Here is a 17999-nt window from a genome sequence, read left to right as displayed (position 1 = left end):
GATCCACTTGAGGGGTTCCCCAAAGGGCGAAGATCTCTTGAAGGACTTCCTGAGCTATCTCCCACTCGTGGGAGACTGTGTTCTGCCTGCTCAGAGCGTCCGCTGTCAAGTTCTTCTCTCCGGCTAGGTGAATTGCCGATAGAGAGATTCCTTCCCGAATTGCCCAAAACCAGAGCTGCATCGCCTCTCTGCACAGTGGCAGTGACCCTACGCCTCTTTTGTTGAGGTAGTGCATGGTCACTGTATTGTCCGTCATTATCAGGACGTTTCTCCCCCATACAGATGGCAGAAAAGCCTTCAGTGCCAGTCTGATGGCTCTCAGCTCCAACAGGTTGATGTGTAGTCTGGACTCCGATGGAGACCAACGACCGTTGATGGTCAAGTCGTTGGCATGGGCTCCCCACGCCGTGAGTGAGGCATCTGTGACTACTGTTATCTCCGGCCATGGTTGCCAAAACAGTTCTCCTTTCAAGATGTTCTCTGGAGAGGCCCACCATTGAAGGTCGTGGGCTACCTTGTCCGGATTCCGGAGGAGATCTGTCATCCTCCCTGAGAATTGTGACCACTGAGTCCTCAGTGCCCACTGAAGGGATCTCATTCTCAGGCGAGCCTCTGGCACAAGGGATATGCAGGATGCCATGAGGCCTCACAAAGTCATAGGCTGGGAGACGTTGGGCATTTTGAAACCTGGTGACCATCTGCAGAATATCTTGAGCCCTCACCTCTGGTGGCGAGGCTTTTCCCAGGGACGTGTCCAGGACTGCTCCAATGAACTGGAGTCTCTGTGATGGTATCATCTGTGACTTCTTTAAATTGAGGGAGAAGCCCAGTTTGTGAAGGAAGTGGCAGACATAATCTAGTTGGATCCGAGCTTGTTCCGAAGAAACTACTCTGATCAACCCATCGTCCAGGTAGGGGTAGACGTGAATCCCTTCCCTCCTTAGACTTGCAGCCACAACCGACATTAGCTTGGTGAAGACCCTCGGGGCGGAGGTCAGCCCAAATGGCAGAACTCGAAATTGATAATGAGAGTTGCCAATTGCGAACCTCAGGTACTTCCTTTGCTTGGGATGGATTGGCACATGGAAGGAAATAAGCATCCTGAAGGTCCAGAGATACCAACCAGTCCTGAAGCTGAAGGGCCTGAAGGATCTGAGAGAGTTACCATCTTGAACTTGTCCTTCCTGAGGAACTTGTTCAATTCTCGTAAGTCCAGGATGGGTCTCAGTCCTCCGTCTTTCTTTGGTATGAGAAAGTAGGGGGAGTACCAGCCCTTGTTCCTGTCCGCTACAGGTACCGGTTCTATGGCACCTTTCTCTAGCAGGTCTACAATTTCCTGCAAGAGGAGCGGATCCAGCACTTTCAGAGAGCTGTTCCCCGGTGGATGGCTCTGAGGGATGCGTAGAAAAGGCAGACAGTAACCTTGGGCAACTGTCTCCAATGCCCAAGCATCTGACGTAATAGCCTGCCATTCCGTCAGATTTAACCTGCCCCCTACAGGTGTCTTGTGATGGGAGACCTCAGAGTGGTTTGGGAGCGGCTGATCCAGTTGCCGAAGGTAAAGCGGCTCCTGCTCCTGCTGATGCAGCTTTCTTTCCTTTACCCCGTCCACCACGGGTAAATTTTCCTTGGCCTCTTTGAGCCGGCCGTCCTCTGCCTCTTCCATATGAGGAATAACAGCGAAAGGACCTTCCTCTCCAAGAGGATCCTGAGGGACGAAAATTAGTTTGGCGGATTACAGCCCCTAGTGACTTGGCTGCTGCTTTAGATGTTTGCAGTTTTTCCAAACTGTCATCCGCCTTCTTACCAAACAGGGAAGAGCCGTCAAAGGGCATATTTAACAGTCTGGCCTGTACGTCCGAAGCAAAGCCGGACTTTCTCAACCACGCATGCCTGCGGATTGTGGTACTTGCCGCCATGGCCCTGCTGATACTGTCAGCAGAATCAATGCCAGTCTGAAGGGACTCACACATTGCATCTTTACCATCTCTGATGATATTTAAAAATGTGTCCCTTTCTTCTCCTTCCTGGAGGCAGTCAGCCGCTGATGAAGCACACTCCCAAAGAGTGTGGCTGAACCTAGCGAGCGTACAAGTCGCATTAATAGATTTTAAAGCCATGCTACAGGCCGAGAAGACTTTCTTAGCCATGGCATCATATTTTTTATCATCCCTATCCTGTGGAGCAGTGGGGTATGCAGATGTACTGCCTGATGAAGTTGCAGCCTGGACCACTAGACTCTCTGGAGTAGGGTGCTTAGATAGGTATTCAGGGTCAGCAGCAGATACCCTATATTTCGCTGACAACTTCTTGTTAACCGCAGGGACAACTTCAGGAGTTTCCCAGTTAGTTAAAATCTTTCTTTGTAAAGCAGAATGAAAGGGAACCACAGGATCCTCCTGTGGACCTTTATCCAGAATATCTGTGAGGTCATCCTGTTGAAAAACAGGTGAAGGCGCAGACCAACCCATGAGCATGTTCCCCTGGGTCTGGTTTGACAAATTCCACTTCTGGGGAAGTGTCTAGGCCACTTGCTTCCTGTAATGCATCCTGAAGGTCTTTCAACCTTCTTTCCTCAGAGGCAAAAGTCTCTGGTTCAGGTGATGTGGTCCTCTGCAGCCCAAAAGGCCTTTCTTGATCGGAATCTCCCCTACTTCATAAATTGAAGTTAAGGGGGGATGCTCTGGCCTGTGAAATGGTATAAAACCCATCTCTAAAGCAGAGGGAGCCATCATCAGTGGTCTTGAAAAGGTCGATGTCGTTGACGCAGATGTAAAAATCCTCGAAGGCGCCGACAAAGACGTTGAGAAAACTGGAGGAGGCCTCGAAGAACTTGAGAGGATCGGAATCCTGCTCGAGGATGTCGACGACGCTCTCGACGTCATGTCGGAGGCTCTCGGTGTAACGGTTGGCTGTGGAGTAGCCGTGGGTTTTTCTTTTATCGGCGTCAATGTCGGCGTCGACGCCGGCGTCGACTCGATCGACGGATGCGTCGAAGAACCCTTCGATAACGGCGTCGATGGTGCCGATCTATGCTTCGAAGGGGTTTTCAACGATGGCATCGAAGATGCTTTACTTCCCGATGGCTCATGGCGCTTTCGGGTCGACTCTTTCGCCGGGTGCTGTGACTCGCGGCGTTTAGATTTTTTGGGCTTTCCACCCGCGGTATCACCCTCAGCTGACTTCGAGGGGGTCGAGGCCGCTTTCTCGAAGACGCTTAGCATCTTTTTTCTGAATTCCTCCCACTCAGCCTGAGAGCTGTGTTTTGTGGGGCAATTTACTCTTTCAGGGGAACTAGAAGACGACGACAAAGGAGATGTTCTACGTCTCTTTTTCGAGTGTCTAGACCTCGACGAGTGGTGGGAGCCACTTCGAGACCTAGACCGAGAATGCTTTCGACGGTGAGGAGACGAATGTCTCGACTCTACCGCGGAAACTTTCGAGGAAGTTAAAACTGACTTCCCTCTCTCGAGCTTCCCCTTACGCTCCTGCAAGGCTTTCGCCGTCATGGATAGGCATTCCTCACACTCCGAACACTGGTGTTCGATTCCCAGACACCACAAACAGATCCTGTGAGGATCCGTCAACGACATTTTCTTCCCACAGTCTCAGCATTTTTTGAAACCGGACCGAGGAGTCGTCGGGTCGGAGGAGGAAGCCATCGAGTACGAGTCTGTTTTCTCGAGGAACTATGAATATATTTCGACTGACGAACTGAGCAACAGTATTCCGAGGCACACGAAGTGCGGAAAAACGGAACTGAGCAACAGACGCTGCGCGTGGCCATTTATAGGCATGATGACGTCAGCGTCGATACGGTGGCTGTCGAGGAACACCTACTCGATGGACGTGGACGCACAGCGCCCTCTACTGGGAAAAAAATGTTCCAAGGCCAGCAAGCTGGAGATACAAATATCATAGATAAGGAATACGTCGGAGGACACAATCCCTTCGAAGGTGATTTCCTTCCTGGGGTACCCCGAGGGGGCTTGTGAGAAGGGGGGGGGACCGGGGAGAGGTCTCCCCCCACTCGAATGAAGTATGCCTTTGCTGCTGCCGGGGGGTCGTTATTGGGCGGGCACACGCCCCACCGTCACCAGGCGGGGGCCTCACACCCAGTCCAGCTTTGCTGTGGCAATCGGGGCCTTCTTTTGGTCTCGTGGAGGTCGTTGTGGTCCGATGGGTCCCCTCACCTCAGCCCTCGATCCTATCGAATGCGGCTCCTCTGTGCATCTGGGCCCGCTGTGTCGAGGTGCAGGCCCTGCCGCGTTGCGGGGGACTCCCGCCTGTCTGTGCAATCTTCGGTGGGCCCCTAAGGCCAGCGCTGAGGAGTCTCGTGGGGGCCCGCCCTGCGTTTTCGCTCCTGGTGGCGTCGGGCTCCAGCATCTCCCTTCCAGTCCCCTGGGAGCCGGCCTCCAAACAGCGTGCCCTCTCTGTCCGCTGAATCGGGACCCTCTTCCCGGCCGTGCCACTCCCCCAGCAGGTGTAGGGAGCTTGTCGAGGGGAGGAGGAAGCCAGTGCAATGCGTCCACACGGTTCCGAAGGGACGCCCCTCCTCTCTTGGCTCCGCGGCCGCCGAGGCCTCGCTTCACTTTACACCCGGAGGCCTCGGGTCTCGTTCTCGGGTTCTCCGGGGTTCCCGAGCGTCGCTCTTTCGTGCGTGGGGTGCCTGGGGGGGGGGGGGGGGGGGGGGAGGGCTAGGGGTCACCACGCCAATCCGTCGAGATGGGTCCGCCTCGGGGGGCTCAATCCCCTATAACTGCCAGGCTTCGGCGGGAGCAGTACACTCAGGCAGCCATTGCCTGTGCGCCCCCTGGTGGCCTCCCTCAGATCTTTTTGATAACTCTTACTGGGTTGGTTATGAGCTCGTGTCATGATCTCTGCTTCCAAAAGGTCAGGGTTTTCCCAACTCCCTTGGAAGCAGATCCATAACCCAGGTTCCCAGTGCCAACCAGTCCCAATTGGGACCTTTTGGACCCAGTCCTGGCGCCAGTGGCACCAGGCTCATAAATATGCCCAGTCCCAGCGCTGGAAGCGCCGGGCTCATAATGCTTGGGGGGACTTACCTGCAGCAGACCATGCTGCTTACTTGCCTGCCAGTTGAGCCTCTGATCCTCTTCTGTTTGGAACTACTTTTCCTGTTGGGTGGGGCAGGAGCCACTCCCTAGATTCAGAACACTGGAACTCTTCTGGAAAGCAGGAACTCTTTTCTTACCTAGGCGTGGCTGTGGAAGGAGACACCTAAGCACTGCAGGAGGCTATTTAAACCACACCCGATGGATGAATCTTGCTTTGCGTTATTCTGCATCCTCTGCAGCAGAACGCTCATCGTGTCTTCTGCATCTGATCCTGGGCCTAAGGAAAAAGGCTTACCATCCTGAATCCAGTCTTCAGCAACACCTATAAAGACAAGAAAGAACAGGTTAGCATTACGGTCTTCAGTGACAGCTCTTCACTTACCTGGTCCATCGGCTGTCACCAACGCCTCGCGCTGCATTCCGGCATCTGAAAGTCAAAGGCTTACCTACTCTTTGTGCGCTCCGGAGGTCTTCACACTGCATTCCGGCATCTGAAAGACAAAAGCTTACCAACTCTTCGCACGCTCCGGAGGCCTTCGGCGCTGCATCCCGCATCTGAAAGACAAAACAAGGTGCGTTTAAAGACATTGGGGAACTTTAATACTCACGTGCCATTACTCCTTTCCACATCTAACCCAGTGGGTATTCCGGCACCCTGCAGCCGCTCCGAACTTGTACCTGCAAAATAAAAAGACAGTTAGAGCGCATCGTGAAGCAGGCAACAAGCGCTTACTTACGTGCTTCCAGGCGCTTCTATTCATCACACGGGCTCCATCTTCAACTCACTTCAGCCCGTCATCCGCCATCGCCGGAACCCTGCAAAACAAGAGACATCATTACTAAAGACTTTAAAGACATTAGGATTACTCGAAACTTACCGTTTGTGCAGTAAACGACGGACAGCAGTCCTCTGAAGTCAAGAGGCCTGCTCCCCTTATCCAGTGAAGAAACTTGTTACAGCACCCTGCCCCGAGGCAGATGGAGAGCACGGCGTTCACTTACCTAAGGTGAGAGCGTTAACCTTTGGGGTTCTACAGGAGAAGAGAAAGGGAAGAAGAGAGAGACATTCAATAACCCAGTTCCTTAATCCCATATTTTCTATCTGCAGACATCTTACCCTTCGAGTCAGACATACAGTGCACAGAGGTCCAGCCCAAAGAGCCAGCCGTGTGTTACACATCACCTTTGAAGATACGGTATACGCCCAGTCAAGACCGGCGCCTCTACGGGAATCAGGTGAGCGTTACAGCTCGTCCGCGTCGCTTTCTACTGAATGTAGGATGGACAAGTTCTTAGTTTCCCATCTTATCAGCATTTGACAAGAGCCAAGCCGGATTTCTTGGTTTATCAGGCGATAGGCGTATGGAGAATCTTTCTGGATACATTTCCTGTATAGCAGGACGCTGTTGCAGTCTATTGTTGTTCCCAAGGATGAGAGACTGAGTTTGTGTCTAATCAGTGCGATAGGTGTCGATTTTGGAAGACCAAAGATTGTACTCCAAAAGATCGCTTCTAGTTTTGGCCACAGTTCTGCAGGAAGGTTCGGCATAGCGTCCGTGCCATAGGCTAAAGATGGTGTAACCTTCTTCTTGTAGAAATCTCTGACTGGGATGATTGAGTATCGGCCAAATTTAATATCAATGGCTTTCCCTTGGGTTGCAAATTTTGTGGTTTTATCGTGAAGTGCCTCTTGCATTGCTTTTTCTTTAGGCGAGCTGTCCAGGTCTTGAGGTCGACAAAAGTGATCAATAGACGAGGTCGGCCTTCTAGGATTTTGCTTTTAAGCGAGCTCAGAATTAAGATGTTTGCGTTTGTGCCCAGATTCTTTTTAAAGCCGGTTTGCAGTTTGTCCTGGCAAGGAGCTTTTTTGGCCCAAGAAGTAAAGTGTTGTAAAAGAAGAGACCCAAAAAGTTTGCCTATAGGGTCTAAAAGGGCAATAGGGCAGTAGTTGGCTGGATCTGCCCCGTTTCCTTTTTTGTAGATGGGCACTACGTTCGCGGATGTCCATGATGGTGGGATGGACTTGGTGGAAGAGCAGCTACTAAAGATTTGGCTCAGGAGTGATGACCAAGCTTCTGGGTATGTTTTCAGGTCAAAGTTGGTGATTCCGTCTGGGCCTGGGGCGCGCGACGGTTTTAGTTTTCTTATCAGATCTTGAATGTCCTCAATATTGTCCAGACGGATCCAAGGGGCGTCGCAATTTCCCATGGTCTCTTGAGCGGTTTTGGGTATCTGAAAGAGAGTTTCGAAATAGGCCTCCCAAGCCGATTGACCAATTCCGTTAAGTTGACACGGTTGAGCACCTGGTGTTGTTGAGTGGATGAGGGACCAAAAGTCTCTAGCGTGATTGCCATTTATAGCCTTAAGAATGTTTTCGGCATCTTGTTGGTATAATTTATGGCGGTGGCCTCTCAGCCATTGTTTGTAGGTTTTTACAGCTGCTCTAATAATATTTGAAGACTGGTGGAAGTCTAATTTTCATGCTTGTCTTTTTGTTTTCCTAAGGTCTCTTTTTTTCAGCAATCAATTTGTCGTAGATGTGTTTTTGTTGGGTCGTAGTTAACTTTTCTTTCCTCTTTGGGACTCTGAAAGTGGTCAACAATGGGGTATAGTCCACCTCCATCAGATGTACTTGGTTGGTTAAGTCTTTGTAGGCCGACGTTAAAGAATTTATTGCCCTTTCTGTCATCCTGAGTCTTGTACCTTGAGGTGTTACCTCTATGTTTGCGGTCATTGATTGGTTGTTTGGTGGGCTTGAGGCCCAAGTTGTTTCTAGAAGATTGTGGTCGCTTTCGGGCGTTCTTACCACTTTATATGTGGTAATTTGCGGTAGCAAGGATCGTGACACGAAGATATGATCAATTGTTGATTTAGTGTTGGCTCTTTCCCAAGTTGGTAGTCTGTTTGGGTCGAGAAAGACTTGGTCAAGGTTAGAGAATGATCTAGATTTCATCAGGTTTAGCCATTTAATTGACCTCTGGTCTGTTGGTGGTCTTTTTGGTTTGCTCGTGGTGGTGTCGGTGGATGTTTGGCAGTTGATGTTGAGGTCCCCACATATAAGTATGTGGTCGAGTTGGTGGTTAGCTTGGGCCCAGTCGATTTCCAGTTCGATCATGCTGATGAATTTAGAACAGTCTATGGTAGCAGGGTTCCAATAAATTGTAATAACGATTATCTTCCTTGTCTGGGTTTTGTTAGTTTTTACATCTCTTGTTAGCCAATTTAACTTCACCATCAGCATGTAGTGATTCTCTTTCAGTTTTTGGATTTCAGTTAAGCCTCGTCCACTTCGAATTGTGATTAATAGGCCCGCTGTTGGACGTCCTGTAGATCCTTTTATGGCCAAGACTACGTTGGTCTCATAGCCGTCAAGGATAGGAGGTTGGGGTAGCCATGTCTCTTGGAGACATATGATATCGTACTCACTCAGGTTTATGGAGCCAGGGGTTGTTAAGTGGAGAAAGCCTTGTGTGTTCAATGAACACATTTTTAATTGATCTTGATCGCAAATTGTCCAAAGGTCGCTCGTGTTGCTGTAGGTCTCGTTCTTGGCTGGCTATTTTTGGCGATGGATCTTTAAGGCGTTCGGCAGCCATGACCACATGGACTGTAGTGAGGAACTTGGGAGAGGTTTAGCCACAACAGAACAGAGCTCGTTCTGGACCTTCTTTTGAATTTTCTGATCGTCTTTTAGAAGTTGGGTCCTAAGGTGAGATCCTAGGGCTTCTAAGGAGTCCTGATGACTTGGGTTTTGTTGGACCACTTTTATTGGTTTAACAGTTCGTTTTGAAGGCGTTACCGTTACGGTTTTTCGGTAGACCTTGTACGGGCTTTCCCTTGACCTTAGAGTGGTGCTAGTACTCTTCGGTGGACTGCAATGTTTTTGGTGTGATGGTCTAGGTCGAACGCTTTCTTTTGCGAACTCATGGATCTCTTTAAGATCTCTTAAAGCATGGATCCCCATGCTGGAGATTTAGGAATACAAATATGCAGGACTCGAGAGGATTTCCTCAAGGAAAATCATGAACCCGTTCTAAAACGCTTCAAAGGGGGATGCAGTACATTGGGCTGGTCTCCTGCTGTCGCTTCTAGGGCAAACGGCTCTTTTCAAAATGCTTACACTCCCCAGATTTTTATATATGGTACAGAGCGCACCAAATGATATCCCGGAGGGCGGACTTCGACAGGATAGAGGCAGCGATACGTACGCTAGTGTGGCAAAACTCTCAGCCGCGCATCACATTACAGATACTCTACCGGTCGGTATAAGAGGGGGCATTGGCTAACCAAACATTAGAAAGTATTATTGGGCTTTGTAACTAGTGGATGCCAAAGACTGGTTGCCCATGAACATGATGCTGTCATATGCTGGGTGCAAACTAGTGTGGATGCAGCCGGATACCCACAGCAATATTTATATGGGGGTGGACAAGTGAATAACCTGCCCAAAGCTGCACAGCTAGTTATTCGGATAAAGGACACGGTACTGAAGAAGATGGCCTGAGACTGCATAATTACTCTTGAAACTCCCCTGTGGGAAAACACGACTAAATGAAGTGAAAAAATCCAGCATGGGAAGGGGATGGGCGGACAAAATACTACCCAATTGAAAGATGTGGTGGCAGATGGGAGGGTTATCCCGTGTGAGAGTCTTGTGCAGACTTATGATCTACCACAGGTGGAATATTACCTCTACGTCCAGCTGAAACATGCCCTGCAAGAATAAATACCAGATTTTGGGGCAATCCCGGCTCATCCACTACTCGAAGCGAACGTTGAGATGGAAAAGATCCCTACCAAAGCTAGATCTACACTGTTCTAGGTGACCCACCGGCCGAATTGAAGGTGAATAACAGATGGGACCAGGATGTAGAACCTAGAGAGTCAGAGGATTGGATTGAGTTACTGACACATGCCAGGGACAACATTTTTCCAGCCAATATACAGCTATCACACCTGAACTATATACACAGGGTGCAATATTCTCGGGACAAGCTCGACAAATGGGGTTTAGGACCCACCCCCAACTGCCTACAATGCAAAACAGCCACCGGCATAATCATACATACAATATGGTACTGCCCTACAATACAAAAGTATTGGTCAACACTGGCCACACGTTTCTCCGCTGTCTTAAATGAACACATACCAATCGATTCCCAGCTGTTCTTACTAGGTATATGGGGGGAGGTGCAAGTGGGTAGGCATGATAAACTATTTTTCGCATAGCAATTGGACTGGCAAGACATGTCGTTGCACATGGATGTGTAACCCGGCTAAACCCTGCATGGAAAATCACAGTAGATACCTGTACAGCAATGGAGCAAAGGGCTTTTCGTATGCGGGATGCCCACAAAAACACAATAAGATCTGGCGCAAATGGGAGGGGTTTGAGTGATCGACTCCACATGGTTATGAAGGATGTGCCAGTTTTAATTGTAGCGTCGGTGGCACTGAGCAGGCTGGCTGAGGCTCCAGCCTCCATCACCAGCTGCTCTAAGCATATCGTTTGGGGTTAGGGGGAGGCCCATTATTGGGTTGTGATCATAAGAGAGAACGGTGCGGGCTACGTACTTTGGGGAGTGGGACACACAAACGGTGGGTTTCTGTCCGAGGAAAAATTGGCACATTTCCTGACAAACATGTAATTATTTGTAAACTGTGGATGGATGTAATGCGAATCCTTGCTTGTCTGTTTGCTTTATTGTTGCAAAACTTAGTAAAAAGATTTGTAAAAAAAAAAAAAAAAAACGAATACGTGGCCAGGTGCCCCATCTAACTGCATAAGGAGCTCCGCCAGGGTGGTGTCTCTGAACCAATGATAACAATTACTTGCATAAGTGTAAACAAATCAGTTTATTCTATTTCAAGTTCACATTTTTGTTCATTTCCTAATCAATTTAATTAATAAAGACATTACAAATGTATAATCATCACATTCATACTCTCACATTCTTTCTCTTTCCAATCACCATAGTCATCTTATGGAACATTTTGTCATTTATAAACTCCATACTTCTATGTGTTTTACAACATGACATAATATTTTTGGGACTTATATAAGGAAATGCAAAAATTAGAATTTATATCAACTATTTGTTAAGATATAACTGGTCCATTCCTTCGACTTTTTTATAGAGAAAAAACATGCTGGCTTTAGCTCAGCTTCTCAATTTAAGCGCATCTGTAAATCCTGGCCACATTGGCTGCACATAACATGTCATGTTTCTGTTCTAAGTGCTTACGTTGCTTAACATTCTTTAGGAGCAAAACATATATGTAGAAAACGGTGTTTCTTATAACACGGGAACACAGTCCTTAGAGATTCGCTGCCTGGAGAGAGCGAAGGTAAGGTGTTGGGACTGAGAGGGTAATACAAATGTGATTGTTGGTGTGTGAGTGTTTGAAGATAATTTTGGAGGGAGAATGGTGAGGGTGTAAGAGTAGTAGGGTGAGTGTGATGTGTGTTTGAGAGAGAGAGAGAGAGAGAGAGAGAGAGAGAGAGAGAGAGAGAGACACACGGGGAGGAGAGTGAGGAGAAGGTCGAGACTCAGTCATCTGGAGGAAAGGCACAACAAGGCACTCGGATTACCTCATAGGTCACTTAGAAAGTCCCTTATGGAGTTACATATAGAAGACTACGGCCTATAGACCCCACTATAGTAGGGTTAGCTTTGACAGTAGGGGGTCACCTGGCTTTAGAGAATCGTCCGACAAGGTAGAGAAGGGATCCTGAGCTAGGTAGATGAGAGCCCTTTCAAGGAAGGTTTCGTTGCTAGGGGGGGCTAAGGGAGCTATAGTCCTTGGTCTTTTGGTTGTAGCCCCGGATAGAATCTCAGGAGCTACAGCCAAAAGGCTAGCTAGCCCCCAGTCCCAACAGTTCCGACATCAGCATAGCCCCGGGTCATATCCACACCTAGCAACTCCCCATGGACCACCCCAAGTCTTGGAGCCCCAACTGTCATTTTCTGTATGCATTTTTATAGTAAAAGTTAAAAACCTATGTACATCGTCATGTGGCTTATTGAAAACGTCACACTATTCAAGAGAAAAAATCTTCTGTAGTACACATTTAATAAAAAAAATGTGTGATGTCTTGTTTAATAGTGCATTTTGGAAGATATCATAAGGTAAGTGCAGTACAAAATATAACGAATTAAAAAGGATACATTATACGTAAAAAATATGAATATGATTCCATATCTTATAAACATCACTGAAAACACTGACTTAATTGGTAATGAAATATGAGGTGAAAACCTACGTGGCATTACTGAATCCAATATAGTCATTACCAGCCATCTGGTTGAAAAATTGCATCACCTGTAAAACAGCAAAAAAATATAATTATGATGATGAATCAAACAAGCAAATGTATTGCAAAATTATACACATGCAAAACCATAAAACGCACAGAGGAATATCAAGGGAGGTCATTAGGCTCTAATACAGACTGGTCCAACATATGGGCCGCAGGATGCAAAGAGCCAAGCCAAGCTGTTTTCTCCAGCCCAAGCATTGTGGAACGGAATGCACACATGGCTTTGAGAGCTGAGAGCTGCGTTTACCTTCTGCGGTTTCCAGCTTTTGTCCTTCCCACAGCTATTCAGCAACCCTCTAATGGCTGCTGACAGGCTGGGGAAACAACATGGGGGTGTGTTAGGGAGAATTCTCATTCTAAGGCTAATTTCCCTTACCTATAGAGTCCCCCAGCAGCTTTGCTGGATTTGAAGGGTTTGTTTTTTCCCCACTCTTAGGCATATTTGCTATGTGTGTTCTAGGCTATTTTTTGTGTTTAATGTGTATGGGGTTTATCTCACCCTCATAGGAACCATCGTTATACACATGTGTTACACAGCACCCTCCGTGCAGTAACACAGGGGTGTCCTAGTGGCCCCCAAACATAGACTCCATACCCTGGGACTGACTACTGTCTCCCAGGGCATGTAAAGTCCCCATTGAATTTAGTCAATCTTTATGAACTAAACCAGTACAACCCATCTTACTATGGAGGTACTGGCAAGGGTCAATCATTTTTCCCTTATGTTCATTTTCGAGAGGGTACCGTACAGTCCCTCTCGCAAATGTTTTTGGCTGGTGGCAGTGGTTACTACCAAAAATATTCAACTGCAAATATTTCCCTATGGAATTTCCCATTGTTCGAGGCTACCACATTTACTGACAGCCTCAAACATACCGCCGGTTTATGTTTATATTAACTTTACTCCGGTAGGTTTTATTTGCCAGAACTTTTATATAAATTCTTTCTCATGTCTATCTCTAAGATCCTAACCCAGGTCGGGGATCCTTTGTTCGTCCTTTTGTCAGGCTTCTGCCAAGAAGCCCTCCTTTCGGCGCCACTGAGTCTGGGGTGGACCCATTGTCTGGGAGGGGGGAGTAGGCCCACTGGACAGGGTTGCCTCCGCAACCCAAGTCGCACTCTGCCCTGATAGGCTGGAGGGTCTCCTGCCAGAAGGGAATAGTTTCTTACCTGTAACTCCAATTCTCCAGCATTGGTATCTTTCATGGATTCACATGCTTAGAATATTCCCCGTCATCAGACTGGGACCCCTCGGTACACATATATAGCCTTTTCCTATCGGAAAACTTCCGACACTTTTGTGTCCTATCTACATCCTTTTAGGACCCGCCTACGCATGCTCCGTAGGCCGTCACAGTATAAGAGGCCCGCCCCCGCGGTTCCCCTTCAGATTTCGGCCCCTCCAAAGTAGGAAGGGTCAAACCTATCAAGCATATACATTGCATTCCGGGGAGGCTAGCGGGCGCATGTGAATCCATGAAAGATACCAATGCTGGAGAAATGGAGTTACAGGTAAGAAACTATTCCCTTCTCCAGCATTGGATCTTTCATGGATTCACATGCTTAGAATAGATTGTATAGCAGTAAAACCTGAATACGGCGGTGAGAATGTAATGTAATATACCCTCACCACAATACACAATGCATAGGTACACCAGAAATAAGTTTACTCATAACTGTACCTCCATAAAGCATACGGTCACCAACAGGTAGAAAAGACAAAACTCTCCACAGTGTGGAGCTTACCTTATTGAAACAGATGGCGCAGGACTGCTCTTCCCATCTGCACCTCGTCCGCATGCTGCCTGGCAAGGCAGTAGTGGCGGGTAAACGTGTGGGGCACTGACCATACCGCAGCCTGGCATATGTCCGTTAGCGGAATTCCTGCCCATAATGCTGCTGAGGAGGACGTTGATCTTCTAGAATGGGCTCTAGGATGCCCTTGCAGCGGCCTTCCGGCCTTGGAGTGGCAAAACGCAATCGTCGACGAGACCCATCGAGCCAATCCTTGCTTAGAAATTGCCTTTCCTCTCGTCGACGGACCATATGCGATGAACAGTTGTCGAGTAGACCTGAGTTCTTGTGTACGATGTAGGTAAAATTTTAGGGCCCTCTTAACGTCCAAGGTATGAAGAGCTTTTTCTGCTGCTGATGATGGGGTCGCGAAGAAAGTAGGGAGAACAATGGACGAGTGTTTGTGATACACTGTAGGAACTTTCGGGACGAACGTAGGATTAGTTGCCAGAACCACCTTGTCTTTAAAGAATCTTAGGTATGGCGGGTCTACGACCAACGCTTGCAGTTCCGAGATTCTCCTAGCTGATGTGATAGCAATTAAGAATGCCAACTTCCACGATATGAATTTCATGTCCGACGTGGCCATAGGCTCAAAGGGTGGTTTCATTAAACCTGCCAACACTATGTTGAGACTCCATGTTGGTGGGAAACGTTTTACTGGGGGAGTCTCTTCCTCGTGAACCTAGAGATGGCCGCCAGGTGCACCTTTATCGATGTGAAAGGTAAACCCCCCTCTGCCAAGAGAAGCAGGTAAGGTAGAACTTGCTCCGGAGTCACCTTCAACGGATGTAGGCCTTGTTGTCCTCGACACCATTCACAGAACCTCTGCCACTTATAGGTGTAAGATTTGTTGGTAGAAGGGGCCCGAGCCGCTTGCAGAATTTTCTGACAATCCTCCGAAACGTCTAAAGTACCGAACTCCGAAAAGTCAGGAGCCAGGCTGTGAGGTTGAGACTGTCCGGGTCGTGATGCCACACCGTGCCTTTGTCCCGGGACAGTAGGTTCGGGACTCTCGGAAACGCTATTGGATGTTCCAGCGACAGGTGAAGCAGGTCGGAAAACCACGGTTGCCCGGGCCAGTACGGTGCCACTAGAATTACCCGGCAACTGTACCTGCGTATCCACTGTACTGTCCTCCGTATGAGGGGAAACGGAGGAAAAGCATAAAGGAACTTGTCCGTCCATGGGAAGGAGAATGCCTCCCCCATGGAACCCTCCTGAGGCCATCTGCTTGCGAATTGCTCGCATTTCTTGTTTTCCTTGGTTGCAAAAACGTCCAGTGAGGGGTGACCCCATTTCTCGAAAACTTTCATCAGCTGAACTGTGTCCATTTCCCATTCGTGTATCTGGGCCATCCTTCTGCTGAGGGAATCTGCTTGCGAATTCCTCACTCCCGGGAGATGGTGAGCCACGATGGAAATCTCGTGCTTTAATGCCCAATGCCATACTTTCTGGGCCTCTATGGACAGAGTCCTTGATCGCGTCCCTCCTTGTTTTCTCAAATAAAACATGGCCTTCGTATTGTCCGTCAGCACTCGTACTCTCGATCCCTTGATGTGTGGTAGGAACGCCTTCAAGGCCCATCGTACTGCTCTGAGCTCTAACACGTTTATGTGTAGGAGTGACTCCGTTTGAGACCAACGACCTTGAGTTTGAAGAGTGCCCATGTGGGCTCCCCATCCGGTTAGGGACACATCCGTGACTATGGTTCGCTGGAACTCCGGTTCCTGTAGGGGTACACCGTTGTTCAGATTGTGGAAACTCTGCCACCACTGAAGGGTCCGAAGCAGTTTGTCGTCGTTGATGGTTATCTTGTCTGACCACGATCCTTGGGCCTGTGTCCACCGGTCCGCGAGGAATTCCTGAACTGGCCTCATGAATAGGCGACAGTTTGCACCAGATGGGACCGAAACGTATTTCCTCACTGAGAGCCTGGTGTTTTGCCGTAGTCGGCTCGCCAGTTGATTGAGTTTTGAGGTTCTGTCGAGGGAAGGCTTCACTAGCCCCGACTGGGTCTCGAACTGTGCCCCCAGGAACACCAACGTTCTCGATGGCCGCAGAGAGGATTTTTCGAAGTTTATGGCAAATCCCAGCTGTTGTAGAAGCTGCATGGTGGCTTGCAAACTTGTGTTGGTCGACGCTGGGGAGGATCCCCTTACCAGCCAGTCGTCGAGGTATGGGTATACATGGTGGCCTTGCTTCCTTAGCCAGGCCGCTACTGGGGCCAGGCATTTCGTGAACGTTCTGGGGGAGGTCTTGAGCCCAAAGGGAAGAACCGTGAACTGGTAGTGAGTCCGCCCTATCACAAACCTCAGGAACTTCCTGTGTTTACCAAACATTGGAATATGGAAGTACGCGTCCTGTAAATCCAGGGACGCTAGAAAATCCCCTTCTTGAACGGCTCGGATCACTTCTTGCAACGTGAGCATTTAGAATTTTAGGCTCTTTAAAGACTTGTTGAGATCGTGTAAGTCTAGAATGGGACGCCATTTGCCGTTCAGCTTTTTTACGACGAAGTATCTGGAGTAGACTCCTTGACATTTCTGTGATGTTGGAACTAATTCTATCACGCCCTTTGCTAACATGAGTGTTACCTCTTGTTGCAGTACCCTCAGATGGGAATGAGCGGTGAACGCAGGTGGAATGTGCGGAGGGCTGTGCTTGAATTGTAGAGAATGCCCGTTCCTTATTGTGTCCAGCACCCATTGATCCATTGTTATTCGTTCCCATTCGTCGACATAGGCTGATACTCTTCCCCCCAGAACGGTGTGTTGTTCGTCATTGCTGATCTTTTTTTGCTTGTCTCTCGACGACGACGGATAGGATGGTCTCTTCCTGGAAGTCTGGAAGTTCCGGCGTCGGTTTGCCTTTGGGAAGCACGCCTGTATCCCTGGGAGGGGTAAGCCGACCTACCGAAGGATCCGTCTCCTGACGCAGAGAATCTGGAATTACCTGAAGCCCCTCTAAAGGGACGAAAAGACTTGTAGCTTCGGCCACTCTGGAGGGCACCCAATGAACGTGCCGTGTCCGAGTCCTCTTTCATTCCCTTTAGGGCCTCATCTACTTTCTCTCCGAATAGAAGGTCTCCCTCAAAGGGCATATCTAATACTAAGTAGGTACACTTAAGCCATGACTGTCGTCGTAACACGACCCCATTATTGACTTACTTGAAGCCTGATTCAGCGAGGTCAACCGCGATGCTTATTGCATGATTGGAGGCTTCCTCACCCTCTCGGACAAGTAACACCGCTGCCTTCCTATGCTCTTCCGGAAGATGATCCAGCAACGGAGCCAGCCTGTGCCACATTTCTCTGTCGTATCTGGCTACAATAGCCAGAGAGTTTGCAGCCTTTACTGTAGTTGCTCCCACGGATAGCACTTTTTTGCCAAAGGCATCCTGACGTCTTGCCTCGTTTTCAGGCGGAGTCGTGCACTTGTGCTGGGCCTTCGCTTTCCTCGCCGCTGCCGCCGACATAACCGATTCAGGCGTTGGTTGGGAGGATAAGCACTTGGGGGTAGACTCTGGAGCCTTAAACTTTTTCTCAAGGCGTCCTTTTACCGCCGGCTCCGAAAAGGGGTGACGCATTGTCTGCAAACCCTCCTTCCACACGTGATCTAGTATGGGTATTGAGAACACTGACCTCCTTCTCTTACCCATGTGGTCGAACAAAAAACAGTCCTTTATCTGTTCTTCCTGGGACAAACCAAATTCCTTACACGCCTTCTCCATCATAGAATGGAATGATGCAATATCGTCCGGGGGGGACGGGTGAGCTGGGCTTCTTGGGGTTTCTAACTCCACC

At 48.8% G+C, this 17999-nt stretch overlaps 1 protein-coding gene across 2 annotated transcripts in view; it reads right to left on the bottom strand.

Moving 5' to 3' along the window:
• Window positions 1–17999, bottom strand: part of GLS (glutaminase) — a 1476479-nt gene that overhangs the window by 926234 nt on the left and 532246 nt on the right. For both annotated transcript variants that reach the window (XM_069615676.1, XM_069615675.1), the window contains exon 9: window positions 12343–12401. In XM_069615676.1, coding sequence (XP_069471777.1) covers window positions 12343–12401 — 59 coding nt within the window. The remainder of the gene's footprint in view (window positions 1–12342; window positions 12402–17999) is intronic.

This window comes from Ambystoma mexicanum, chromosome 9 (assembly GCF_040938575.1).
Source record: "Ambystoma mexicanum isolate Mex_15411 chromosome 9, UKY_AmexF1_1, whole genome shotgun sequence".
NCBI lineage: Eukaryota > Metazoa > Chordata > Amphibia > Caudata > Ambystomatidae > Ambystoma > Ambystoma mexicanum.
The sequence above is the reverse complement of the archived record's forward strand: the minus strand, read 5'-3'. Positions and strand labels throughout refer to the sequence as shown.